We start from the raw sequence: 26987 nt of genomic DNA on the forward strand, positions 1-26987 counted from the left end.
GCTGCCATACGTAGATCTTTTCAATGGCGGGATTATTCAAAACACTTAAATTTTCAATTCTTGAAAATAGAACAAATAATTGCTGAAATATTTAAGTCTATTTTTATATTTAATTTAGAATAGTAAAGAAAAAGATGCTTTTTCCCAGATACAGTTGTTTTTATTAATAAATCAATTACATAATTTGGGATTTATAATGCATACTTAATAATACTAATAATAAATTTTTAACGCATGTGGTATATACAGTATTTCTATACTTCAAAGTGAAATGAGCAATCAGAAAATAAAAATGAATTACGTATAAAGCATAACTTCTAAAAAAATATATTTCATTTTAATATATTATATATTCTACATTTTAATTAATATACTATGCACGTTAGTAATCTTATACGTAATTAACATTCATAGAGGATTCAAATAAAAAAAGAATAAGTATCGTTTTTATAAATCTTACTTAAATATTTTTAACTAATTTTAAAAGCTTATTTATTACTTGATAAATTAATAATTTATACGAGGGTTATATTTCATGAGCCTATTAAGTACAAATATCATTCTTGATAAGTGCATTTGTTTTCATTGTTTAAACAGAGAAAATATATTTTAGATTTACTAGAATGACTAACACTAACTAAAATCAACATAGTTGTGTTCTATTGTTGGTAGAATATTTGATAAGTATATACGAAGAAATTACGTTAAATTTATGATTCGTTTGTAAACACAGGAATCATTGAATTTAGATAAATGCATTTATTGGTTGTAGTACGATTTTATTCATTTTTAAAACTTTTCTCTTTTCTATAACAAGGAAAACAAGATTTTTTTTCCATAAATTTTGAAGAAATAGCATATCGAATAATCAAGCTAAAAGGTTTACATTCATACAATCTGTTTCTACAAAAATAATTTTCTCTACTAGATGGTAAAAGTTAAAAAGCATTTTCTTTATTCGAAGATTAATTGTACATCATGCCGCTATTGTGCCCACGCCAGTAAAAAAATTATATTCTTTTCCATTCATAATTTATCTCGTTCCGACCTCCATATTTATCCTTTTCTTATCAGGTACAATACAAGGCTGAACAAAATATGATTATGTAATCTTATTCTCGTTAAACTCTTAAAAGGATACAATTTTTCAAATTTTCCCCAGTCTCCTCCATTCTTTAAAAATACTTCATTTTTCTATTTTTTTGTTCATTTCATAACATGAACGATAGCATAAAACATTCTATCATATAGACTTTATAAAACATTCGTAAATAAAAATGGTCTTTGAAAAACTTAAACACAAACATTGTGCAACAAACATTTACATAAAATAGTTTAACGAATACATCTTCTCTCTGAATGATACAATGCTACATATTTATATTAAAAAAAATCCAATAACATTTTTTTTCTGTTTTTGTTTTTCAAACTATACATTGAAAGAAAGTATTAATTACACAAGATGTTAAAGGTTTGAAATTATTGTTGACATTAATTAATCGTAACGATATGAAACATATAGAAAGTAATGCATGGTGTTTTACGTATGTGACGAAACATAGAACACTTGAAAGAAATAAGGAGAAAAAGAAACGATGAAGTAAAACAAAAAGTACAATAAAGTCTTAAAAAAGTTTCTTAAAAACCGTAAAAAGGAAACGGTGTTTAGAACTCCTTTTTCAAAGCAGATCTTAACAACGCACTGCGCATAGATGTTACGAGTTTCTCGAGTTCTTCCACTTTCATCTTCAATATCCTGTTGTCTCGTTCCAATTCGATAGCTTTCATCGCCATCTCAGACTCTTTGGCTTTCTTGTTCATACGTGACTTTCTCGAAGCTTCGTTGTTCTTTTCTCTTGATTCACGATAATGCACCACGTACGGTCGTTCATCCGAATCACTTTCAACGTAACGTTTTCGTCCTGTTTTCTCGCGTCTCACCCTGGTGTACGGTTTCTCCACTACCCTACTGGTAACCTGTGTCCTCGATCTTTCTGCCTTTCGGGATGTTATTGATGTCTCTATAGAAGACGAGGTGACCGTTGATGCTGATGCTGCTGCTCGACCTTTTATGCTTTCTAGAACGGTTGTGCCGTTCCTCTCGGTTTTCACTTTCACGTTACCGTATGGAATCGTTACCATAGATTTCGCGGTCGACCATGGTGGTTTCGATATTACCGAAGACGAGTCTGTTGAAACGCTCCCTTCCGACGAACGAACATCATCCTGTAACAAATAAACCATGTAATTAAATGATCGTTCTGGTACGAGAATTGACTTTAATTTGTTTGTCTCGCGTATCAACTCACATCACAAAGATATGATAACAAATCAAATGAATCCGACCCGGTGGTTTCAACTGTACGCAGCGGGTCCCATGTTTCACGTTGATTATCGGCGGAATCGTACGAGGTCGGACAAGCATCATTTACATCAACGTCTCCTATGTGATACCTCGGTTGAATTGGTGTACTAACTTCAGTGTTATTCTGTTTATTCAATGAACTTGTGTTTAGAGTAGCTGTTGATCCTTTCGATAGTTTTAACCACACGTTAGATGGATTTGATACCGCGGTACTATCTTCTTTCTCGAATTTAAGACTAGTTACGTCTGATGGAGATTGTATACTTTGAGAATTATTGTTTATGTGCTCGGTTGTCTCAGCAGCATTCATTTTCATGCTCCACTTATCTTCGTCTGCTACACTTATCAAATCTTTCAATACCCCCTCTTCAGAAGACAAGACACTGTTACCCTCGTATTTCGTACCTGAAACAATTCAATTCGATTCTGATGAATAGCAAGAATCTCTTCTTTGAACGTTCCTCTTGGAGGATAACTTAAAATTGAAATACCCACCTGATAGTTTAAACGTAGGTGATTCACCTGTATGAAAATCGCATTGGCCCGGGAACGTCTCCATGCACCAACCGCTTAAATCCTGAAAGTTTTCCTCCCACGTGGAGGATGCTGCTTTCTCCTCTTCTTTTGTTGCATTCGATTTTTGCTGCGGGAATATCCACGGTTCTTTCATCAACTCCGACTCCATCGTCGGTGTAAGCAAAGGAATCGTCGAATCCATTTTTGATGATTCTTCCCCGGGTGGCCCCGATCTCACGCCACGAGAAGCAAATGACAGACGCGGCTGACGGTTGCATGGCTTTGATACCTAGAATTTCATCTCTTTACATTTTTTTTTCGCCACGATTTCGTTGATCAATGATTTTCCTCTTGGCTAATCGGGAACTTACGTTAAACACGCCTCCTTTCTCAAATGAAATGTTGCTGGCCGTGGGGCGTTCGTACACAGGAGGGATTTTGGATACCTACAAAGAGAATAATCGATTTATACACATTTTTTATGTACTCTATTTATTTAATAACAATTCGTATGTTATAACAATTATTTGGTCTGAATCATTCAAAGACATTAAAAATATCTTGATATAACAATTACAGACATACAGATAAAAATTATCAGTAATCCCATCTATCAAAGTTGATTACTGTGTAACAAGAGCAATGCTAATTTATCATGATAACAGTATTAGTGTTTCGCAGAAAAGATAATGTTTTACATGCCCCAAGGAAGTGCTACCTATACTATCATGAGTGATATCAAAACTTTATTAGCAAAACATAAAGTACAATCGAAAATATAAAATTTACATAGTCTGGAGTAATTTAGTTATCATAACGAGATAAACAATTGATTAAAAAATGAAAAATCTTATCACCTTTGAAACACCTTCCTCAGAATAAAACGTTTAAACAAAGTAGTATAATTAAATCTACATGTTCGAATATCTATTTTTAATGGAATTGTAAACAAAGATCTTTTTTTTTATCATTGTTAACGTGTACGTGCAAAATGAACATTTACGTACACAAGGAGCATACATTTACAATTGGTGCGTTCTTTTTTTTAATACGAAAAATATCCGTGATCGAAAGAGAACGTCACGGGACAACGTGTACGGTGCTGCGAACAGTGCTCGACTCATTGTCAGAGCTGGTACACGCTTGTACCGTATCGTCTGGCTACCGTCCAAAACGATCATGTTCGCAGCAGCTACGTTTTATCGAGCCGTCTCGTCTTTCGATATGTTTCTTATCGACCAGCAGAAGAAGTCTGTACATACCGTCGGGAAACGTTAATTTTACGTTGCTATCTAACTAACCTCTTGTTACGTAACGGAGAGCATCAACTGGGCATGTGACTATGAAATTTTCGCAAACCGGCTCACGTTACCGGAGCATTCGTTCGGGTAACGTTGCCGAATTTGCGTAGAAAAGGAAGGTGGGAAGAAATGTAACTCTGGAAGTTTCTGGAATGTTATATTTGAAATATATAGCCTAAAAGAGTAGCTACGACAGACAGACTCGCACACGTTTCATCGATCCGTAGTACAGTGCGCAGTGTAATATAAAAACGTTCGCAACCACGTCGATTAAACGACAGAATTAACTCGAAGAACGATGGTTATATAATCTAGTACCTACGAACAGAGTCCAAAAGACAAGCACCAGGTATACATGAAAACACGAAATTTAACGTATCGTCGATTGAAAAAATTCACTCACCCTCCTTGACACGTTCGATCTTGTCGTACTTTCCACCTGCAACGTAAAGAATTCGATTTATTCGGTGATTTGTAACCAGTTCACAGAAATATTTGTTCTACGATCCGGTAATGTCGTGCGCAACTAAATCACTGACTCTTGAAACTACCGAACCTAACCGAATCCTCGCCGCGGAATGCGAGCTGGAAAGTCGGTAGTGCGGGATTAAACGCGTCACCGCGCAGTACTTGTCAACATTGTACACCGATTGGACGGTTGTGTACTCTGAGTACGTCACTTTCGACGAATAAGAGCATGGATAACGTCAGCGTCGACCAATCGGTGCAAAGCACGGCTGCAGTGCTAAAAATTAGACACGTCACGACGGGGAATTTGGGTACTCGTTCAGTCGATAAACGTTTTCTTTTTCGTTTATCAACGTTTTTAATTTATTTCAAAGATACATTCCTTAAGGAAAATTATTTTATTGTAATCCTACGATAGATATTGATTATTGAATAAAAGTTTTCATGCCGTCGAACGATAAACGCGTTGGAGGCGGAAGAAACAAAAAGTCACTAAACGTTCAAATTGGTTTGGTGACACGATGCCGCATGATGCAAAAATCTCGGCTCGTTACAAGGACGTCGGAACAATTAGATATTACGTGACGATGGATTAATTACAGAAAGATATAATGTATCGTGTTTCTCACGATTACGTTTATTTTCGAGCACCGTCGCCTTACAAATGTAATGTTATCGTTAGAGTACATCAATAGTGTTCGTACTGAATAGAACGCGGTTACTAGATGGAGTTAACAGTACCATATTGCGTGTATCGCACGTGACATATACGTATTTAGAGATAGAAATCGATCGTAAATGTGGATAGTAGATATTTGAAACTGCGCGTCATTTTATTTCGTATCCGAACGCCTTTCGTTCGCTATTTTCTATTCCTTTTTTCAAAAGTGGAAACGAGAAATCGAGTGGACCAACATGAGAGTGACGCATCCGGAAGTCTTGTTTGAATCGGGGGGGAAATGTGTGTTGAAATAACAAGTTTTTTATTTTCATTTGTTATGTTTTAAGATTTCCATAAAATTTATGGACACACGTTGAATTCATAAACATTAGAAGGCATCATTTTAATTTATATCTATTATATCGAAACAATGAGTTGTTTCGACCAAACTTTTCCATCCACCGTCATCCATTAACCATCTTTCATTTTAATTAATTAACCAAAGAAAAAAGGAACATGTTATCCAACAGATAACCATGTAATTAATTCAAGTCCGTCTGAGGAATCCATAGATTACGAAACAGGATAATCTTAAATACAGAAACTAATGATGAACAAAACAGATTCCACCGATCTTACGAATCGCATTAAGGTGATAACAATGGTGAATTACAATTACAAAACCACGACGAAATTAACGAATAGTTGAAATCTTTCAGTCGTTGTTGGAGATAATGACGAATAATTGTTCAGAAGGTAAAATATATTAATGAATGCAGGTTGAATTTAACAGTGTTTTCATCAGTTTTTAAATGATAGATGAAAATTCTGAAGATGAAGGGTATTCTATCAGTTCGGATGAAATGAGCTCAGAAAATGATGATAACGACGATATTCAATCTGATTTAAGCGAAACTGGAGATTTTTCCAACGAAGACTACCATTCCACCGTATTTCGTTTGAATAAATTTTTTCGAGACCACGTAGAGAATACAGAGAAACACCTACCTTCAACCTTGAATAATAACGAACCTAATAATATACAGTTCGAGGAAAAAATGTACAGGGTTATCCCGTTAAAATTGGACGAAAAAGTCTTGAAATCAAAGATCCCGTTTGTTCTAAATAAAAATAAAAATCAAAGTAAATAATGCTAAGAAAAACCACGGTATATTATCGAAATACATTTTATTAATAAAAAAAACAACCGTTTGTTAAAGTTTTTACAATACAAATGGAAAACAGCGTCGTAGGCAATGGTTCAATTGAATTGTGGACTGTTCAAAAAGTCCTAAGAATTCCATATTTATATTTATACATCAAGGGAGATGAGAAAATTCATTATCGAAGATAAATAAAATATACATTAAGGGCAGTATACGGTTTCCTGTCTTTGTTTCTGAGTATTTTCATTTGCAATTAGTCAACTAAGACTAATCGCACATCACAGAGAGCTATATTTCTCTGTAAAAAGTATAAAAAATAAAATTCCTAGAACTTTTTGAGCAGAGACACTAAGGCGTTCGTGTTGCCTCTTCGATCGATCTGATCGATTTTGATTTTTCCTCAAACTGGGTTCACCATATATTTGGCAACGCTCACAAACGATCCTCGATTTACGGTATTCGAGGTTGAACCGTTTGCCACACGGCATTATATTACAGCGAGTGTGATACATCACCTATAGTAACAAACAAAATATAAATCCGCTTATGTATACGGTGTACTGACATACATGCACACGCTTCCTTCTCTCGTTCGCACCACGTTAAATCCTGCGGGAGTTCTCGGGGGTTGAGGGGCTTTTAATTAATCGATAGAAGATAAAGAGTCCTTAACGCCTAAGTTGGTATTAAATTACAAAAAATTACAATCTCGTACACGTAAGTCTTGTCGACGCTCGATACGCGTCCTATTCATCGATTATCGTGCAATCGACCGGTTGGGTGCCGAAACAACGATCTCGTGGAATCGATAGATCGTCGTTCCAGGACTCGATCGTCTGGTGGTCGATTAACACGCACCGTTTCGTCTCGTACTCGTCCGAGGGAGTTGAAACACGACGAAATTTCGCGAACGTCCGCGAACCGTCGGATGGGTACAATTCGTCGTTTCAGAATAATAAATAAATTGTTCGGTGCGGCGTGATTTTCTTTGAAATTTCTACATTGGTAGAACGCGGACCGCTCTTCGTGGTCACTGGCCCTCGCTATCACTGTCGCTCTTGTCTGAAAAAAATAATTCTCCATTTATTCTTCTTATCGACGTTTCCACCCATTCATTCTGCGTAAATAAACGTTGGCCAGGTGTGAACAGAACATGAGTCACTGTGCATCGCAAATAAAAATGTACGATTGATGTTCGAAAGAAATACCGACCTTTTTTGCCAGGATACGCGTGACGCTTCAGTCTGTCGTAAAGATCGTCCTTCGTTCCATAAATGCTGGCGTTGGAACGAGCAAGACTGTTCATTTTACCATTGTGCAGGCTCTCTGAAAGTAGCGATAAAAAGACACTCGTGAAACATCATTTTTCTGCAATCGGATGCACTTCCTTCGTGTTGGTTATCTATTTTCTTCTTTATATAGACTCCTACCTTTCATGTAGGTCTCGTTGTAGAAGTTGGGCATTTCCCATCCATCCTCTTCATCGTCGTAGTAATGAGCGTAGGTGCTGTGATGCGAGGGTGCTATGGATTCCGCGTATGGCGTGGGTGCACCATAATAGAAGTTCACCTGTGAACCGTTCTGATCGGTCGCCGGAGTAAGCATCTTCTTGGGTTCCTTCTTTCGAGAAGCTCTATAGATACAAACATTCGTTACTCCACTGTTCCTAACTTTATCTAATTAAAAAGATTAAAGTTAACGAACCTAACGCAAATCATCCATACTAGTAGAACGACAAAGATGATTAGAATGACTCCACCAGCGATGCCACCAGTGATATAAAAGAATTCAGACTTTTCTGTGCATCGTTTGCCAGTGAAGCTTCCGCTGCATCTGCAGGACGGTTGTCCTCGCGAATCCTTCAGACATACACCTTCGTTGTCACAGTAACCCATGCACACGTCGGTGCACTCTGTTCCGGTTCCGTTGTATCCTGGCTTGCACTCGCACTTGAAGTCGCTCGTTTCTGGTATCAATAAGCAGTATGCATTCGCGTCGCAGTGCATCTCTGCGTCACTCGTCTCGCAGGGATTCGTGCAGTCCGTTTTGCTCGTCTGATAAGATGAAAAGATGGATATTTAGTAAAATAGAGATACGGCAATGTTAAAATGCCTACTCACAGCTTTTGTTCCTTTGGTGCTGGTATTAGGCGGGCATGGTATACAGAAGGTCTGTTGAGGCTCCGACTGATAGGTTCCCTTCTTGCACTCTATGCACTCGTTCAGGGTTCCATTCAGGTAAGTGCCTGGCTCGCATACAGGTAGAGAACACTCTTCGATAGCTGCAGAGCCCATGTTTGGCGTCGTCCTGCCTACAGGACACGCCTGGCATGCAGCCTGAACACCCTGAGTCCTGTAAGTTCCTCTAGGACAAGGCTCGCACTTTCCTTCAACGGCTAACTGCTGTCCAGAACCACACTCGTCTCTGCACTCCTCGCGAGACACAGCCTCGGCTGTTCTGGTAGTTTTACCCAAGCCGCATAACAAACATGAGAAGCTACCCTCGTTAGGCTGGTAGAAACCATGACCGCAGCTTCGGCAGAGACCAGCCATGTCGTCGTAGTACTTTCCAGCCGGGCAACGTTCCTTGCAGTCTGCTGCACTTCGGGCACCCGGTCCCACCGTCACGCTAGGACGACCCGCTATCACGGGACAGGAACTGCATTTCAACTGACCCGATTCGCTTTGGTACTTTCCGACGGGACACGACAGGCACTGCTTCGTTTCTTCGTCGTAGTACGTTCCCACGGCGCAGGGCACTGTAGTATGAATTTAAGTATCATTTGGAAGTTGATATCATTTATAGAAATTACTAATTCGAATTTTTACTCACCGCAATCAGGCGCCATAACGACTTGTCCCACGGGGCAATCGTAATCAGATTCCAGAGTCAAGGATGCTGGATCAGGTACTGTGTTCGGCAATATATCGTGAACGTCGAATTGGTCCTCTTCCAAGATCAATCTCTCCAATAATTGTTGAACGGTTGCTCTCTCGTTCGAGTTAGCGTTCAGAATCGGATCGCTATAAAACACAGAATCTTTGTTAAATCTTCGAATTGACCATTCATTACTTTAGCGATAGGCGAAGGAGAGTATGCGCAAATATGTACAGCCGTTATCTGAAGGTAAACAGGCAGCCTTTTCATTGGTTCCTCGCCAACAGTGTTGTCTATCGACCACCTATTAATCGTGTACCTACGTTTAATGCTAAACGTATCCTGGAACTCCGATGCATTACATGTCCGAGTGTCGTTGTAAGGTTTAATGTTTTATTACTGTGAACCGAAGCTGTTTGGTACTCGAAATGATCGAAAATTTTAATTTAAAGTTATATTCATACGTCGTTTGTCGACATGTACCCAACAACTTGATTCAATGTCCAGTGTTACAAGACCGTTCGAGTTACGTTGTTATTCTACTATCATATCGTTGGTCCCTAGTTAAGTATCCCTATAAGGGTCTCCCATTGATGCTAGTCGTCGTGGGTGAACAGTTAGTAACAACGTGCATGGTCGGTTAGGGTCGACTTGACAAAGTTGTCAGTTTCATTCGTACAGCTACGACAACTTGACAACCCTTTTGGTACATGTTAATAGAATCTTTAATTACATTCTAAATATTTTAATTATATTTTGGATACCATCTACACTTGTTAGATGGTTATAATCATCTCGTCGTACCGAAAGGGTTAAAATCGACCTTGTTCATCATTCTCCTTATTCACATTGACACGGAGAATATGGCATTTCAGGTTACTTGTCGAATTAGTTTGAATTTTGTGAGTAACGTTATGCATAGCGTTTCGTTTTCTCCGTGTATGTATCGTTCATGCATCGCGTCGCTTAGAGATGGTACAGTTTTGAATGTCGCTAGTATGAATTTTACACATGATATACAATGATACGTTTTGCGCATGGCGTAAATCGAGCTGTTCTTACTTTATCGCTGGGAACGAGATCTCCACCTCGTAGGTATCGCTGCCTTGCCGCGCCTGTCTCGTTCTACGATGCAACACAAGTAACAAATGCTCAGTACTAAGTCTTTTCACTAATTATCAAGCTGAACAAAACTTCATTCTATCTAATTAAACCTCGTCGAAATGAGAATCTTATCAGACGCAAACTCTTTGAAAGGAGATAGTTAATGCAATTTACGAAGAAAGTATAGAAGGATAATTAACACTTACGGTTCTGCTGGTACTACTGCTGAAATGATATAAGTGCCACCATCCTCTTCGCTCGTTTCTCTTGTGGTCCGTGCTCGATGGTCGCATTGAACATCGATGTTTAAATCCTTGCACTCGCGAGTACCTGTGAAAAACACGTAAGATTCGATGAAGTTAATGCAAAAAATTTGAATTGTAGAGACGGAAATGACTTGCCTTCGAAAGAATATGAACAGAAGTTCCAGTCTCTGTTCAAAGAGTTCACAGCATCTCGAACCTTTTTCTTCAGCACTCCTTGTCCAGCTTCGTTACAGAGCACCGAGGTTGGGAAGTTCATTTTAATTCTGAATACTCGTTGAGCGGATGTAGCACCTGGATAATGCAGGAAATGTTATTAACCCTTTCGTTACCAAAGGTGCCGAAGTTTTCTGAAACTAAAGCTTACTGGTGCAAGCAGGATAAACCAAAGGTAAAGATGGATCATTGGTTGGTCTCCAAAAACCTTCCGCTCCACAGGTGTAGAATTTCGGTACTTCTTGAGAGAATCTAAGTCCAGAATTGCAGAAGATTTCGCAAACCTTAAATTGCCCACCTGATCCCCAATCTTTACATTGTTGGGTTCCTCCAATCGGATCAGCCAGTTCCGGACAAAAGTCGGCTAATGAATGAAACAAATGAATTATCGAAGAATAACGAAGTAAAATAACCGTGAAAGGTTTACTTACACAAGACGTAGACCTTGAAGTTGCAGCTGGCAGAATTACCAGCCTGGTCATAAGCCACGTAACTAATGTCGTAGATGCCCCACATCAAAGTCTGTCCAGATCTGTGTCCGTTCTTCTCTTGAACCCTCACTATGCCCACATTATCGATGAATCGTGGTTCATCCCAAGTGACAATAGACGAACCGTTCTTGGCAATTACCCAAAGATCACCAGGGCAGTGTTCTACTTTCGGTGGAATCTTGTCAGACTCCAATTGTTGGCACTTGCTGCCACCGTATCCAGGTGGACACACCCTCTGTCCACAGTGGGATGGTACCACTCGTTCTACCCCACCGATAGTCTCGTCGTAACCTGCCCAAGTTAGCACCAAACCTTGATAGAGAACTGGTTCGGTACGACAGTCGCGTACTTGTTTCTGGATCTCGTTGGTCACGTGCAAAGCTCGACTCCATATCTGAACTTTGGTCAAATGGCCCTGGAAACCCGATTCGGTGTAGCCCTTCGCATTTTCACTCTGTGGCTTTCCTAGTACTGCCCAAGCACTGGAAAAGTTCAAATTTTAATTTTCTTGATTTTCTTGAGAACGTCCCTGCGATCTAGTGTACCTGATTCACGGTATACTTACTAAGCAGGCAGGGATCTACCGCTTCCATATCCTTCAGTCTTGCTAGCAATTAAGCCCTCCGTAATCAAGATCAATTCACCGCCATTCTCCCCGTTCCAAACTACTGCAACGTGATGCCATTGACCGTCGTTGATGGTCGCATACTCTCTGAATGGTAGATAGACATCTTGAAGATCATGGAACAGGGAAACCTGAACACCGTTGCTGTGTGCTTGGATCATAAGTCTGCGATTCGTTGGGACATGAGGCGAGCTGTTAAAAATTTAACACACAGACATTAGAATATTACTGCTGAACGATTTTCTGGAGCCCTTTTTATGGGAATCTACCTCACGGCATAGAGGGTGAAGAATATTCCAGCTTCGTCTTTCTGGGTGTACTGCACCCACATGGCTACCGTTAAGCTCTTCCTTGTTCCGGTGAAGAATGGAATCACTTGAGCCGCGCTGCTGCGGGCTGGATCGCTGAAGTACAAGTCGTAATCCACTTGGATGGCTGTACAAGAACGATTAATTTTACATTGTTCAAAGTTGAATCCTTTGAAGAAAGTCTTCAAGTATACTTACACTTCCTACAATCGTCACCAGTTAGATTGAAAGGGCACTGGCAGAAGAATTTACCAGTGAGGTCGATGCAAGTCGCCGATGGAGGACAAGAATTCTCTTTGCAATCTACTATATCGTCTTCACACGTTTTACCTGAACAACAAATTATATACATGGTTAAATTCCATTGTTATTACAACTGTGAGATAAATTATGTGAATTACCTGTGTATCCTGGTGGACAAATGCAAGTGAACCCAGGACCTTCATCGATACAAGTAGCTCCATTCTTACATGCGCCAGCTTGGCAAGCATCGTATTCGTACTGGCATCCAATTCCGGTGAAATCATCGGGACAAGTGCAGTTAAGTCCTGATCCAAAGTCCTGGCAACGTCCACTGTGCATGCAAGGGTTTCCAATGCAACGTTCTGGGGCAGTTTCGCATTGTTTCCCATCCGTACCCGATGGACATCTGATTCATAAAAAGATCATAATCAAAGATACATTCGATTATATGAACTAATTCAGTTTCCTGATGTTAATGCTACTTACACGCAGAAATAATCCAAGAATAAGTCCACACAGGCTGCGTCATTTTGACAAGGATGATTTTGACACATGCCAACATCGACCTCGCAATGGACTCCTGTCCAGCCTTCCGGACACATGCACTTGAAGCCACCAACTTCGTCCCTGCATGTGGCGCCATTTAAACAAGGACCAGATACACAGTCGTCGATGTTGATCTCGCAGGCAGCACCAGTGTAACCCTCCCGACAGTGGCACACGAACGTATTATCCAGGTCCACGCAACGGTCAGTTCCAACTGGACTGCAAGGATCACTGAGACACTCGTCCAGTTCTGCCTCGCATTGAAGTCCAACGAATCCTGGTCTGCATTTGCACACGAATCCTTCCAATTGATCCAGGCAAGTGCCTCCATTCTGACACGGTTCAGAAGCGCAGTCGTCAATCGTGTGCTGACACTGTTTGCCAGTGTAGCCTGGTTCACAGGTACAGGTGTATCCATCAACCTGATCGATACACTGGCCGTTGTTTCGGCACGGTTTATTGGAACATTCGTTGATGTTGGTCTCGCAAGCTGCCCCAGTCCATCCAGGATGGCAGATACACTCGTGGCTAAATAAGTTGTCCACGCATATTCCGTTCAAGCAAGGATTACCTGAACACAGGTCTATCTTTTCGTGACACCGTTTACCGGTGAATCCTGGAGGACAATCGCAAGTAAAGTCAGCCACGAGATCGGTACAGTTGGCTCCCAATAGGCAAGGTTTCTCGGCACAGTCGTCAGTGTTGATCTCGCAGCTCTGACCCTCCCATCCTGGTAGACAGTCGCACTTGTAGCGGCCCTGTTGAAGAGCCACGCAAGTTGCACCGTTGTTGCAGGGATTCCCACTCGCAGTGCAGGGATTTATCTGAAATCAAACATTGTAATGAAGAAAATGTAACAATTCGAAGATTTCGGAGCATCCAACGATGGAAGTAACTCACAGTGATATCGCAATCCACCCCGGTGTATCCAGATCTGCACAGACACGTGTAGTTGCTGAATCCAGGCTCGTCCTTGCACATCGCCCTTTCAGGACAAGTGTCGTTCGCACAATCCGATTTCTCCTCCTGGCAATTGATGCCAGAGTACCCGTTGGCACATTGACACCTGTATCCCTGCGGTAAGTCTATGCAAGTCGCTCCGTTGTAACAAGGTTGAGAGGCGCATTCGTCGATGTCAATTTCGCAGCGTCTTCCAGAGAACCCAGCAGGGCATACGCACTGGACACCGTGCCCCATGGGCACGCACAGGCCCCCATGTTGACAGACACTGTCGGTACATTGCACTGGCTTGCATTCTTCTCGACCAACTGCACCTGGACCATCCGTGTACATGTTCGTCGGACATTCCATGCAGGTGGTAGCTCCGTGTTGCGGTTGGAAGAAGTCTTTTGGACATTGGGCACACGGGGCCAGCCCAGTGTCCGAGTACATGCCTGGAGCACACTTTGCCCTACATCGATCCCGACCTGGAGCAGCTGGTTGATAAGTGAAGGTTCCAGCTGGACAAGTCTGACAGTCCTTGTACCCGCCAACAGGTGGTTCTCCGGTGTAGCTGTTCCTAGGGCACTCCAGACACGGTACCAGCCCAGTGGGCGAATAAGTGCCGTACCCACAAACTGGAATGCAGTCGTCTATGCTCTTCGAACCTTCTTCTCGAGTGTACGTGCCGAATGGACAACGCAAACAGCTACCCTGACGATCGCTGTTCTGATAGAAGCCCTTGGGACAGGATGTGCACTGCTTTTGCTTTTCTCCTGCGAAGGTTCCAGCTGGACAGTGGACTGCAATGGAAAATATTTAATTAAATGAAAGAAATTAAGCGAACTTTGAATACGAGAATTATCTACGTACGACATCGTGGAACATCATTGGTGTCCATGTTCAGAACTTCACCAATGCTGCAGGTAAAACCTCTTGTGATGGAAGATTTCAATGCTCGAAGAGGTGGACATTGATTTCCAATTGCTGACACGTTCAACAAAGGCTCAATAACCGCGCTGGTGGATGGAACAGATAAGTCGAAGATCAAATTCAGTGTCGAACCACAAAGATCGTACAACTGAGGCTGGCGTATAGCTGGGACGATGACGAGAATGAAGTCCATCTGAAAATTAGAGATGCATCATTATTCCATCATAAAGAGGCTCATTTTTCATCTTCTAAGCGCAATACTGACCTTCAAGACATTTTCTTCCAGCAAGTAGGGCACAGATCTCACGAACGATACGTTCATATTCACGTTAACCGCAGAGCAACGTTGAGTTAAAATATTATTCAGATTCATGTAGTACTGAGACATAAGATCTTGATATTGTGGCAGACATGATCTTGAAACTGCACCATTAGCACGATAGGTCACTGCTGCAACTACGTGGTAGTTTGCCTGTTGCGTATCTGTAAAATATGATGGCTTAACATATCTGAAATTATAATTGAACAATTAGAAAGACAGAAAGGAGGACTAACTTTCTGAAACGCAGTCAGGTACAACAGAAGTAGGGGACCAGTGTTTAGCGACGTCACAGGTGAACGTCTTCACCGGTGCACCGTCGGTGAATCGGTAACCATTCTTGCAAGTGGCTATGCATTGCATTCCTTTGTCACCAGGGACGCACTTTAGTCCTCCATTAGCCGGTGTCTTGAGCTCCCAATCAACACAGGGGGTTGCTTGTACAGACACTTGGAAATGGCAAGATGCCCTATTTCCACTCGAGTCTGTTGCATAAACTGTTACATTCTCGAAACCTCCAATTTGTATCAATGCTCTTTCCGGGACAAAGGTGATCTTCACAGGGCCTGATGCATCCGTGGCGTTGATTCGTCTTCGAGTCTCATTAAAATTGACCGAATAGCTTTCCTGTTTCTCGACCAGTTCGATCACGTAGCTCTGAGGACAACTTAGTTTCGGTGGTGTCACATCTGAAAAGAGAGAATAGACCCAATTATCTAAATATTTATTAAACTGAAAAATAACTGGTATACTGACCAGGCACAGTGATGTTGATCTCGCAGATAGCCACGTTTCCGTCATAATCAAAAGCCACGTATTTAACAACCGTGTCCTCGAACACCCGCAACGGTGTTCTAAAACTATGTGGTTTCACTTCGAGCCGGGCTATACTGCCACTGTTGTCGATAGCCGTGGGTTCCGTGAAGTTGACAGGCAACAGACCACCATCGGCTCCCTTCTGTACCACTATCGGTTGTTGAGGGCAGTTCTGGAACACTGGAGGTTCATTGTCTACGCAAGGGGAGAAGCCATAATCGTAACCTAACAGAGGCTCCGCGACAGGCTCCTCGCATCCCATCAACTCGAACTTCAAGCAAGCGTTGTCCATGTAGCTAACGATTCCCAGGATCACGAAACGTGCTTGGACGTATTTGGGCAGGGTGATCATCGCTAATTCTCCATAGTTTCCTGGATCCCTCATCGTGAGATTGAAATTCGGGAAATAGACAACGTAGTTCTCGTTTTCAGCTTGTTTGTAGAAGAATCTGATCTCTGTTGGTCTTCCGACCACATCGTTGGTCACTACACCCTTCACCAGGATCGCCTTCACCCTGAACACTTGACCCAAATCGACGCTGACATAAGTGAACGCCTCCTGCTTGCCACACCAGCCAGTCACAGAGTTCAGACGAACGTTCTTGGCTTCGTAGTTGGGCCTTTCAGAGGTTGCGTTGATCGCTGAGTCTGGAATTCGACCAGAAGCCAATCCTAAAGGTTTAACCACCTTGCATTCTGGCTCTCGGACGCAGACTATGGGTCTAGGATTGATGAGAATGTATCCTGGCCTGCTGCATCCGAACTGGACTTCTGATCCTTGCTCGTAGCTTCTGGCTACTTGGTAGCCATCGCTTGGTCGACCAGGGTCTTCGCAAACTGGACCTTCGCATCGCAGGTTCCCAAAGTCCCAAATTCCATTAGCCTGACACCTGACCACGTTGTCGTGACGGTTCGTTTGTCCAGCTAGTTTGAACGTGTCCTGACATCCAAAGAAAAAGGACGATTGATACTTCGTGTCCAGGTACTGTCCGTATTCAGCGCCAGGTGTAGGAAGAGGTTTCCCACAATCGGCTCTAGGACATGCCGGCTGTGATCCTGAGAGCCAATAGTCTGGGAGACCTGATTTTGGGTCGTAAACGCATTGACGAAAGCCTGAGGTAGCTGTGTTTCGCAAGTATCGGCCATTACTGCCACATTTGAGGGTGACGTTTTGTTTGAACGGTACCAGGACACTAGCCTCGTCACTGCGGATCACTGACAGACCCTCGTTCTTGTCGTCTGGTAGGGACACGCACTTGGCATCTGAAAAATCAGTAATTGCATGTTAATATCAATTATCGAGGTTTAATAATTCGTTACTTACATTGACATTCCGGTGTCGTCCCGTTCCAAGCACCACTAGAGGTACAGATCACTGCTGAAGAGCCGGATAAAACGTAGCCAAAGTTGCATTGGAATTTCACGAGGTCACCGAAATGATGCTGTAACTGTAAATGAAATAAGGACGTTAACATCGTTTCTTTCATTGATTATATATCGAATTCGTACCTTGGTGGATAGAATCTTTCCATTTTCTGGCGCCGATAGAGAGGGGCACATGACAGGCACGCAAGTTTTATTCTTCTGGAACAAATCACCATCCCTGTCGCCAGTTTCGTACTTCTCGATGTGGAAGCCAGCGGTACCGTTTCCCTTGTACAATTCGTATCCAGTATTGCACATGCACGCGTAGCTACCGGGATTGTTGATGCACTTTTGATAGCAGCCACCGTTGTTCGTGGCACACTCGTTGATGTCGGTGCACTCTAGTCGAGTGCAGCCCATGATTTCGAGCTTCATGCATGGTGCGCCAACATAGTCCTGTATCCTGAACCTCACGTAACGTGCTTCGATGGGGACTGGCAGGTTCAGGACAGACAGAGTGGGTTCTAGTATTCTAAACTCCACTGGTGTTCCATCGGGATTAGTGTAGTCTTTGAAGATGTCCGTTAAATTGTCTGTGTACTGTATTCGAACTGCCGAAGTGTAGGCTATATTGCCATCTACTCTGGAAACGATCTGAGTACGGAAACCACGGATGATAGTTGGGGCTTTCATATCGATCATCACCCAATTTGCGCCTGGTTCGATATTGTTTCCACACCATCCGTCGCCACTGTTCAATCGAACGCCCTTGAAATCAAATGTTGGAAATAGTTAGGCCAAGTTCGTCCGAAAAGTGTATCAGAGAAGAAGGTGTAATTTCTACTCACAGTTTTAGTGTATCCGTTTTCAGAACTCGATACGGTGATGGACTCGTCTGGGATACCACCATTTATTAACCCAAGATCGCCTATGGGTCTGCATTCCATAGTTGGCGCGAAGCCAGGTTTGCACTTGCAGGTGAATGCACCAGGATTGTTAATGCATTCGGTGGAAGCCAAGTCGCATTGGCTCGATGCACACTCGTTTATATCTGATATATGAAACTCATAAGTGAAAACCGGTTCGATTTAAGACTATAAACAATCAGTCGTACCTTCGCAAGTTGGAACGTTGTCGAAATACTGATTAGGCCCACACTGTATGATATTGGACCCAGATAACTTGTATCCTCTATTGCATTGGACCCTGGCTTCATCTCCATAAAAGTAGTCCTTGGTCGTGTCGACTATGAAGCCATTCTTGATCGTGGGTAGCAATGGGCATTTCGCACCTACGCAAAGTTATTGTCAATTGAAGACATTTTGCAAGCTGTTGCTATAGAGACTGAAGCTCGAACTCGGATATCCTGTTTTTAATCTCCTTAACCCAAATTACTGTCATTATACAAGAAAATAGTGACTCACGTGAACAGGTTGGCACTTGGTCGGACCAGGTACCATTACTCATGCAAAGAATCACGGGATGTCCGCTTCTGACGTAACCTGGCTCACACTCGAATCGAACTATCGTTCCATAACTACGACCACCTCCATTCAGAATAGTTATGTTCGAGTGAGGAGCTTCCGGAAGAGGAGAACACTGAGAGGCTACAGAAGAGACACATTAGTACCATTTAACAGTTATATCCATGTCCTGGATAGAAGTAGGACGACTTGTCCTGACTCACCTAAGCAAGATGGCTTCTTTTCCCATCTTCCATCAGCCATACAAGAAATTTTCTCGGTAGGACGACCGGAAGGAAACGCGAATCCTGCGTAACACTGATAAGTAGCCAGTCCACGATAAGTGACATTAGAGGAACCAATGGAGAAACCGTTGTCAATTTGTGGCACAGGACCACAATAGACCTCCTGACAGTTGGGGATGTACGTGACGGACCAATTTCCACCTGGCAGACACTCTGTAGTAATCTTGGACTTGCCAGTGGCAAACTCCTGACCCAGAGGACAGGAGAACGTCACTGCTGTACCAAAAGCGGTGTCCCTGCTAGATGCCAGTGCACCTTCGCCAGATTGAAGATACGGGCAGTCTGTGAAATGGAATGTTGAAAGTTGAGAAGAGCTTCTGCATAGGTATTGTTACTTCGGTGCAATCAAGTTACCTGCTGAAAACTCTGCTTGCCATCCGGAACTGCTATGCAAGGCATCAGAGGTGAACCTAACCAGCATCTCCCCACTTTCGGCTGTTAGAGTAATCTTTGGCGTCGTGTTTAACGTGAATCCATTTCCGGGGTGCAGACGTAGGCCGTTCGTGTTCGGACCATCGTATATCTACGTACCAAAGTTCAGTTCATTTTAGTATCAGGGTTACTCTGAAAGTTTTAAGAATCGTCCTCAATTACCTGCACAAAATCAGTCTTGTGCACGTTGAAATTGACAAACTTCAGGGACAATGGTCCTCCCTGAGGATTCTTCACTCTGTACAGACACTCTTGATTGTTGGGGTAATCGTTCAGACCAAAAGAGGGTGACTGAACCGTCCCGTTTCTTGAAATGATGGTGGCTTTGCAGCCTTGCGTGTAACGAATACTGAAACCTCGTCTCGAATCTCCGAGGCTGGTCTTGAAGTACAAATACAAATTACTTCCTGTGGACATGATCACTGTCGGATTGTCCTCCGCTTTGCCAGTCAGTCTAGCAATCGGTCTGCTCATCGGCGAGTCTCCGTCTCTGATGAGGATGTAATCTCGATTCATCTCGAGATCCAAGTCTTCGATCTGAAACCATGATGGTATAAAATGATCCGTTTCTTTTGTTAATTCAATACCATCGATTCCTTGAATTACACACCTCCAACGACATGATACGACCAGGCTGAGCCTGCAAGATGTACAGGCACTCTAGCCCTCCAGGATAATTCTGTGGATATCCTGGAGAAGTTAACACCTGTCCCTGAGGTGTCGCTCGAAGTATTCCACCACAGGTTTGCGGTTCGGTTTTCCACGAAGCGCGGAATCCTTTCCTCTCTACCGACGAATCTGTACTAAATTTGATGATCATAAAGTTCGAGGCTGAAACGAACAGCCTGTTGCTCAACTCCTGTTTGCCAGAAAGGGTCGCAAGATTCACTGATTTTTCTTCTGTTCTGCCTCCTACCAGTATCTGTACTATGTCGAAGCTCTTTTCTGTTTCGAATTCTTGAAACTGGAAAAGAATTAGATGATTTTCAAAATTTTTCAGACATACCAGACTAGTTATCTTTCAAGTAAAGTTTTAACTTTCCGCATTCGTGTGCGTTGAGAAACGTTTCTATCCACTTTGCGAAGAAATTCTCACGGTTTATCTCGAAAATAGAATATAAAGAACGTGTCGCGACCACATCCTGCGTACCTGTAAAAGGATGTTATGGCCTTGAGGGCCCTCAAGGGTCCACTTGCAGTTACTGAGGGGTGCATATTTGTGCGGATAATTAGGACTCTCCACGACGTCACCACTGCTAGCCATATAAAACTGGCAATTCGTAGGGCAATCGATCTCGTCCGAGAAATCACCGCAATCGTCCTGTTTATCACACTTGAATGCCGCGTTTACGCACTTGCCATTCGAGCAGTGAAACGAGCCTAAGGAATAAATTAATTTGATAACGTGACCTATAGATGATGTGTTTGAACGATGATAGTCATCGGGTGTGAAATGATTTACCAGCTGGGCAAGCATTGGCACGGCACATGAAAGGAAGCAAGGATTCACATGTGGTTAGCTCCCACGTTTGTCGGTCGTCCGTCAACGCGACGTCCACGCATTCACCTGATTGCGGATTCGGTTGCCTCGACGCCCAGAAACCTGAATACCAAAACGTTTTAGCATCTTTTTGTTTGAGGAGATTTTCATGAATACCAATGAAGGTGAAGAGTTATCAGGATCGAAGCTAATCTTGGCATTTTTAGAAATCGAGTATAAACGTGTTTCCAGAACTCGAAATAATAAATTGATACTGAAAAATTCAAAAGTCTACTTCCATAGAAATGGAAATTTTGTCGCCAGATTTGATGGCCGTACAGGTAGCTAAAGTGAAAGAAATGTTATGCAAATGTACGCGAAACGTAGCAGACTGGTAAATTGCTGTTTGCACCGGTGCAGACGTAAAAGCGATGGTATGCGGGCATTGTTGTGGGAAAAGTGTGTCTTCGTGTCGTATACACGGTGCAGTTCCGCGTTTCCGTGACCCCGATGAAAACCGGTGTACACAGGTGTACACGAATACGTTCGATCGTTAGAAAAAAGGAACAATTCTTCGAACGATTTCAGAACGAGCTGTTTGAATCGGAATAAAATTGTTCGTAGTCGACGCCTCGAGTAGTTCGTTCACCTTAGCTGCCTGAAAACTTCCCGCCAGACGATCCGTAGCGCCAGTTGAATTTCAAATTCAAAGGAAAAGTGGGCTCGACGAGAATGGTCGGGCTAGTAACCGAAGCGAAACATTGTTGTACAAACCGGCGTATTGAGAGACGAGCATTCCTGCCGCTGATTCGAGCGTGTTGGTTCGTAAATCGTCGAGGGAAGCCAGACCCAGCCAGTAACGATCCAAATGCCGGCCGATCATGCTCGCGGACATGTTGTTCTCGCTGTACGACTCCACCACCATCAATTCGCTGCCGTACCTGTAATCGCAAGTCGATCCGTTCATTCTTTCAATCGTTCTAACGTGTACTTAGTATTACACGAAGACGCCCCGCGAACTCTTCTTCGTTCCGCTTCGAGTAGACACTCGACTTTCCGAAGAATTTTCCAATCGTCTTCGATCGACTTATCGTCGTGTCAAACATTAGGAATATAGATTGATCATAAAAAGTATTAAACGAGTGATTCGCATCGATTAGATTTTCTAATTAACAGATAGTAGAGCAGTAAGCTTGATAGAAAGGCTATTGACGATTGATCCACTTACCTCCTGCATAGTTCCGCCGCCTTTTCCCAAGAGTGCCTGATGTTGAAGAATTTGTAACAGTGTATGCCTCTCAGTTCCCATCCTGAACAAAAAAGAACCGTGTTACGTGTTATCTTCATTACGTGTCGATTGAGATTTCTGCAAAAATCTGTCTTATCGTTAGGGTGTCACTTGCAATCACAATGGAATTTAAAATCAAAAATTTTTACAGACAATTCATTTGATAATTGTCTAATTGTCATATTATTGATTGTTCATCTCAATGTCGTTTACAGGAAACTCGGTTAACCGGTGACCTGTACAGACAGTGACGGACACATCGACCTCGATCGTTTTCAGTGCGACGCACCATGTGCGCCCAGAGTCAAAGGTAGGTCGCTGGGTAAACGGGTAATGCATTGTAACTGAGAATCGGCGACGAGTGAAACGTCTGCTAATGTTGACCATCCGAACTGAGAAGAATTTTAAGAAGCTAGGTAGTTCTTACGAGGGCAAAGAGCAATGTCTTTCAATTTTGTTCCTGATGTACGTCTTCATCGGTAATTTCTATCTTACTATATTATTACAGTAAAAATATCGACGTGGATTTTATCACCTGTATGCATCAATGATTTCTTGATGCAGTTTACAACAGCCTTCCTTTCTTTTAAAAGGTCAGACGGTCAGGTACCACATATGCTTCTCTCTTCACGCCTATTAACATTTCTCGTCCCATAATAACGCGTTATTTTCCACTTTGGAGTTTAGAAAAAGAACTGGTCAGCTACTTACAAATAGCTCCTAGAGATTCCTTACAATCATCAAAAAGGAATTCCAGATTTCCTCAGTCGTTGACTTAAAAGTTGAAGAAAATAGTTACATACCACCCAAAGTGTACCCAAGTTATCCCAACCCTTATCAGAAGAAATTCTGAAACTCTGAAAGGTTTAAGGATCGAACCCCTTTGAATTGGATCATCAATGACCACCATAGCCGTCATACTTTGAAGGATCCTGTTCGTTCCGGTTCCCTGATTTCTGTCCCGTCCGATAAGGATCGCTCGTAGATCCTGCGCGGATGATCGACGATGGTCGCGGCGTCGTTACCGGATGCTCCACTTTTTCGAATCCCGTTCGGACATCGGTCGAGTTTCCTGCTCGCGGAAGGTGGATAACCGTGACGCGAATCCACGTGGTGTATTTTTAGGATCGCTTGGGTATATACGACGACGAGTCCACGGCAATGGACGGCCAACAGAAATGGGATGGAAGAGGAAAGGGAGGAGAAGGATTCACGGTTTAGGAATGTTGTCTCGTTTCTTGGCCTGCCTCTCGCCATTCCGCTTTCGTAGCCTACCTGCTCGATCCTCTCTGGCATCGGTATGCCATTATGGTGTAGCAGGTCGAGAATTTTGGGACAACTGCCCCGATCAAATTTGCTCGAGATGGAAAAGATTTTGCATCCTCCAGATTCGACCATCCCTTAAGGATAACTGTTTCAAGGGTTTCATTTGTTACAATAATTAGTCACTAATTGGTGGTATTTTCTATTTGATCTTCCACAAGAAATTGAAACATTATTCCAGATTATACACTTAATTGCAAGTGATACATAACAAATGAAGGATATGCAGTTTTCTACTACACAATTGAATTTGATTGATTAGGATGAGATTGCAGATTATTTCATTAGAGAATTCACTGGCAAATTGTGTATCTTCAACAAACCCAATTCAATTTTCGAATTTAATATTAAAATTGAATTGATCAGATTTAACAAGAGGTAATTTATGCAATTTGAGGAGAGAAGACAACCTTGTATCGCGTTACACGCGTTATTTCCTGACCTTCGACAAATTTTTCTACGATCAGATACGCTTACGAGGCAACAAAATATGATTCAGACCTTTGTAGATAAAGTATACGTGAAAGAAAATACTTGGGCTGGAAGTCCTTCGAGGCAAGGGGAATAACAGATTAAAATAAAGCTGTTTTCGATGACTCGTTCGCGAATTCTTCGACTCTTCCGTCTCGAATCGAAATGCACGCGACAGAACACGGTTAACGATCAAGTAGCTTCGTACTGGTACATACGTGCAACCTACTTAATTGCACCGCCAGTAACGAGGAAAAGTGGAGCAACGTTACGAATGGCCGAACTCTTATCCTCATTGTCCCTCGCGTGATTTATTCGTTGTACGCGTCTCGCCTCGATATTTTTCAACGTATTTGGAAATTCGAACGCGTACGGTATTCAGCGTTAATCTCGTTAAACCGAAATTCTCGAATAAACTGTTAAACATTCATGAAATTGCTGAATCTCTCACGAACTGACCTGGACCAAAGGTCCGCAATATGGATCGACCTTAAGGCTCTTTAAAGCATGACCTCGGTCCACGCGTTTAACAGTCTACCTGGACCAGGTAGATGGACCACCAGGTGCGACCTTTTCAAGGTAATCGATGGCCCATCCTCCAGAAGAGTTACCTGCATCGGTGACTACAAAAAAAAGGTAGAGAAACTTTCCAAGGTACTCACCGTTCGGACAGGTGAAGACATTTGTGGTAGGAACCTGCAACAAAGAGACAGGAAGGTGTTTTAGAAATGGTTTATGGTGTAGTAACTCAAAGCAGCTGACCATCTGTGCCATTCTCCTATAATTCTATGGTTATACCATTTTTTCAAACGAATCTTTCGAGCGTAATGCTATTTGAACAAATTCAGAGAGTTCTGTAGATTCAGGAATAATTTCTTTCAAAAAGATTCCTAGAATTTTAAATTGAATTTTTCTGCACGTTAATACCAACTGATGGTAACGTTTAATCTTCGGTACCATTCACCCGAGAGTTTTCTCTCATGAGCAGGATAATTCCTACGCGTTCGAAAGGCCATGCATGCTCGATCTTGCAATCGTTCTAACCAAGTGACGAAACACAAGAGTCTCAAGGAACGTGGGACATGGCTGTGAATTGAAGCCGGAAGAATCGCAGGAAATCTCTAACGCGAGTTACGATGACGATTACATAAAAATAAAAGATGACGACCACGAGGTTACATGGTTCAGACGTTAAGCAAAGCATGAAAAAGAAAGTGACCCACGTTGTTGCGTTGCTGCTATTTCTTTCCAAGTCAGCGTCAAATGGCGCGGATCTATGATGCTCGAAGTGAAACAACCGCACATTGTTATGTTTCCAACAGAGAAAGTGAAGAAGCGATCTAAAAGGATGGATCATGGTCTTGCCGTTTATCTTTCCGGTGAAATGGAAACAGTGTTTCGTACGTGGAAGTTGGCTTCTTGTTGAGAGAACGAAGTGACATAACGGTGTATGGATTCCTGAAGGAGAGACGCGAGAAGAAAACGGTCCCTCGAATTCCATACGATCATTCCGAAGAGCCTTGGGTCAAGTTAGATTGTATGTTAATTATGTTCAATCTAACGTTCTGTTGGGTATTAGAAGTATTAGAATATTTGCTAGTTTGGCGAAACAGAAATTGCAAGTCTTAAGTACTGGAGTCGATAACTTAAGTACCGCGCGTCGAGGAAGGAAAAAATGTCCAAGTCCCTTATCTCTGTATGTAATGTCCAAGAAGAAAAATGCAGATATAACTATTAAATCTCTTCCATCGAATCAATTTACATGGATAAAATCTTGCGAAGCCTTTCGCGAACATTGACACGTCCTATAGCGAAAATGTTGCAACTGTAACCAGCAGGGGTAAGATTGTTTGCGCGTGTACGCGGTCTCGAGTTGAAATTCACTTTCACCTGAAACACGCCATAATCCGAGTCCTCGTGGTAAACGGGCATGGTAACCAATGGTGGCTCCTGTGGAGCCAACATGCCAATTACTTCGTAATCCTCGGTTCAATTTCTCAAGAACGCTAGGCGAACGCTTATCGTCGTACACGTGAACCAGGATTCCCGATGCCCTCGTGGCACACCGATGCTGTTATCCACCTGAGAACCTAAATTACCATCGCGTGACGCATACTCGTTCGCGTGTGAACGGATAATTTGATTAAATTATGACGTGAAAATATTTTTCGCGAGCTCAATACTCGATCTAGCCGTTGATAACCCACGGAAGATCTTGATGTTCTATTTCACATGCTCTGTAATACATGGGTCATCGACGATCTTTTGAAAACAGAACTCTCTTTCTCTCTTTGAATATGAAAAAAAAGGAAATTAAAGTAGGAATATCGTGGTATGACTTTTCGACCTGGTTCGAAGGATTAAATTGCACAATGTCGTTCGCGATGTCATAGTGGAATAATAATCGAGCACTCACCTGAGACTCCGTTAGCTGAAGATGGCACAAGAGGACGGCGACCCAAACGGCCGCCAATTCTCTTATCAGCATATTCCTGTAACAGAAGGAAACGTTCCGTTTAAAGAAACCGTGTTCATTAGCATGGACCGTTCGATCGGTTGTGGGTCAGAGATGCAGGGAAAACACGAGGGAGGTGTTTGAACAGCGGTGTTGTCCGAGGAACACCTAAGACCTTGACATTGTTGAAACAACTTGCTAAGTTAATGGCATTCAAAAAATATCCTCAAACAGAAAGTGTTTCTGTT

General features: G+C 42.3%; 3 protein-coding genes across 6 annotated transcripts in view; 1 reads left to right on the plus strand and 2 right to left on the minus strand.

The window, feature by feature from the left end:
- Positions 1-932: 932 nt before the first annotated feature.
- LOC114877953 lies at positions 933-5394 on the minus strand. The gene is made up of 6 exons (XM_029191164.2): positions 5338-5394; positions 4586-4621; positions 3253-3327; positions 2861-3170; positions 2310-2770; positions 933-2226 (listed from the first exon to the last, which is right to left on the minus strand). The coding sequence occupies exons 1-6, from the start codon at positions 5392-5394 to the stop codon at positions 1666-1668; spliced, it is 1500 nt and encodes a 499-aa protein (XP_029046997.2). The 3' UTR covers positions 933-1665.
- On the plus strand, positions 3338-6463 carry LOC114877970. 3 transcript variants are annotated; one of them, XM_046286888.1, is made up of 4 exons: positions 3338-4531; positions 5842-5963; positions 6031-6067; positions 6131-6463. In XM_046286888.1, the coding sequence occupies exons 2-4, from the start codon at positions 5919-5921 to the stop codon at positions 6460-6462; spliced, it is 414 nt and encodes a 137-aa protein (XP_046142844.1). In that variant the 5' UTR covers positions 3338-4531; positions 5842-5918; the 3' UTR covers position 6463. The 3 variants fall into 3 exon arrangements, with proteins under 3 accessions (XP_046142844.1, XP_046142845.1, XP_029047043.2); XM_046286889.1 differs by lacking the exon at positions 3338-4531 and adding an exon at positions 4586-5611; XM_029191210.2 differs by lacking the exon at positions 3338-4531 and having other exon boundaries at positions 4586-5963.
- Positions 6464-6482: 19 nt separating this feature from the next.
- The window catches only part of LOC114877960 (sushi, von Willebrand factor type A, EGF and pentraxin domain-containing protein 1), a 30560-nt gene continuing 10055 nt past the window's right edge, over positions 6483-26987 (minus strand). The window contains exons 2-37 of one of the 2 annotated variants that reach the window (XM_029191187.2): positions 26701-26776; positions 24947-24980; positions 22431-22512; positions 21977-22143; positions 21185-21325; positions 20873-21102; positions 20333-20686; positions 19885-20259; positions 19645-19813; positions 19210-19572; positions 18947-19129; positions 18637-18813; positions 18371-18573; positions 17667-18290; positions 17482-17605; positions 16098-17420; positions 15578-16030; positions 15288-15505; positions 14963-15215; positions 14051-14892; positions 13091-13974; positions 12763-13010; positions 12560-12691; positions 12323-12488; positions 11994-12245; positions 11369-11910; positions 11089-11301; positions 10860-11015; positions 10665-10788; positions 10417-10479; positions 9310-9500; positions 8598-9235; positions 8182-8531; positions 7908-8110; positions 7690-7803; positions 6483-7539 (exon numbers count right to left, since the gene is read on the minus strand). In XM_029191187.2, the coding sequence (XP_029047020.1) occupies positions 7508-7539; positions 7690-7803; positions 7908-8110; positions 8182-8531; positions 8598-9235; positions 9310-9500; positions 10417-10479; positions 10665-10788; positions 10860-11015; positions 11089-11301; positions 11369-11910; positions 11994-12245; positions 12323-12488; positions 12560-12691; positions 12763-13010; positions 13091-13974; positions 14051-14892; positions 14963-15215; positions 15288-15505; positions 15578-16030; positions 16098-17420; positions 17482-17605; positions 17667-18290; positions 18371-18573; positions 18637-18813; positions 18947-19129; positions 19210-19572; positions 19645-19813; positions 19885-20259; positions 20333-20686; positions 20873-21102; positions 21185-21325; positions 21977-22143; positions 22431-22512; positions 24947-24980; positions 26701-26772 (10695 nt within the window). In that variant the 5' untranslated portion in view covers positions 26773-26776 and the 3' untranslated portion in view covers positions 6483-7507. The remainder of the gene's footprint in view (positions 7540-7689; positions 7804-7907; positions 8111-8181; positions 8532-8597; positions 9236-9309; positions 9501-10416; positions 10480-10664; positions 10789-10859; positions 11016-11088; positions 11302-11368; positions 11911-11993; positions 12246-12322; positions 12489-12559; positions 12692-12762; positions 13011-13090; positions 13975-14050; positions 14893-14962; positions 15216-15287; positions 15506-15577; positions 16031-16097; positions 17421-17481; positions 17606-17666; positions 18291-18370; positions 18574-18636; positions 18814-18946; positions 19130-19209; positions 19573-19644; positions 19814-19884; positions 20260-20332; positions 20687-20872; positions 21103-21184; positions 21326-21976; positions 22144-22430; positions 22513-24946; positions 24981-26700; positions 26777-26987) is intronic. The other variant, XM_029191188.2, reaches the window with a different exon arrangement.

The sequence above is a fragment of the Osmia bicornis genome, chromosome 8 (genome assembly GCF_907164935.1).
Source record: "Osmia bicornis bicornis chromosome 8, iOsmBic2.1, whole genome shotgun sequence".
In the NCBI taxonomy this organism is placed as follows: domain Eukaryota; kingdom Metazoa; phylum Arthropoda; class Insecta; order Hymenoptera; family Megachilidae; genus Osmia; species Osmia bicornis.

Coding starts and splice junctions, on each gene's coding strand:
- LOC114877953 (XM_029191164.2), bottom strand. CDS start 5,394: ATGGTACTGTTAACTCCATCTAGTAACCGCGTTCTATTCAGTACGAAC. Junction 4,622..5,337: donor TCAGTACGAACACTATTGAT/GTACTCTAACGA, acceptor TTTACGTTGCAG/GTGGAAAGTACGACAAGATC. Junction 2,227..2,309: donor TGTTATCATATCTTTGTGAT/GTGAGTTGATAC, acceptor TATTTGTTACAG/GATGATGTTCGTTCGTCGGA.
- LOC114877970 (XM_046286888.1), top strand. CDS start 5,919: ATGATGAACAAAACAGATTCCACCGATCTTACGAATCGCATTAAG. Junction 5,964..6,030: donor ATCTTACGAATCGCATTAAG/GTGATAACAATG, acceptor GAAATCTTTCAG/TCGTTGTTGGAGATAATGAC. Junction 6,068..6,130: donor GACGAATAATTGTTCAGAAG/GTAAAATATATT, acceptor TTTAAATGATAG/ATGAAAATTCTGAAGATGAA.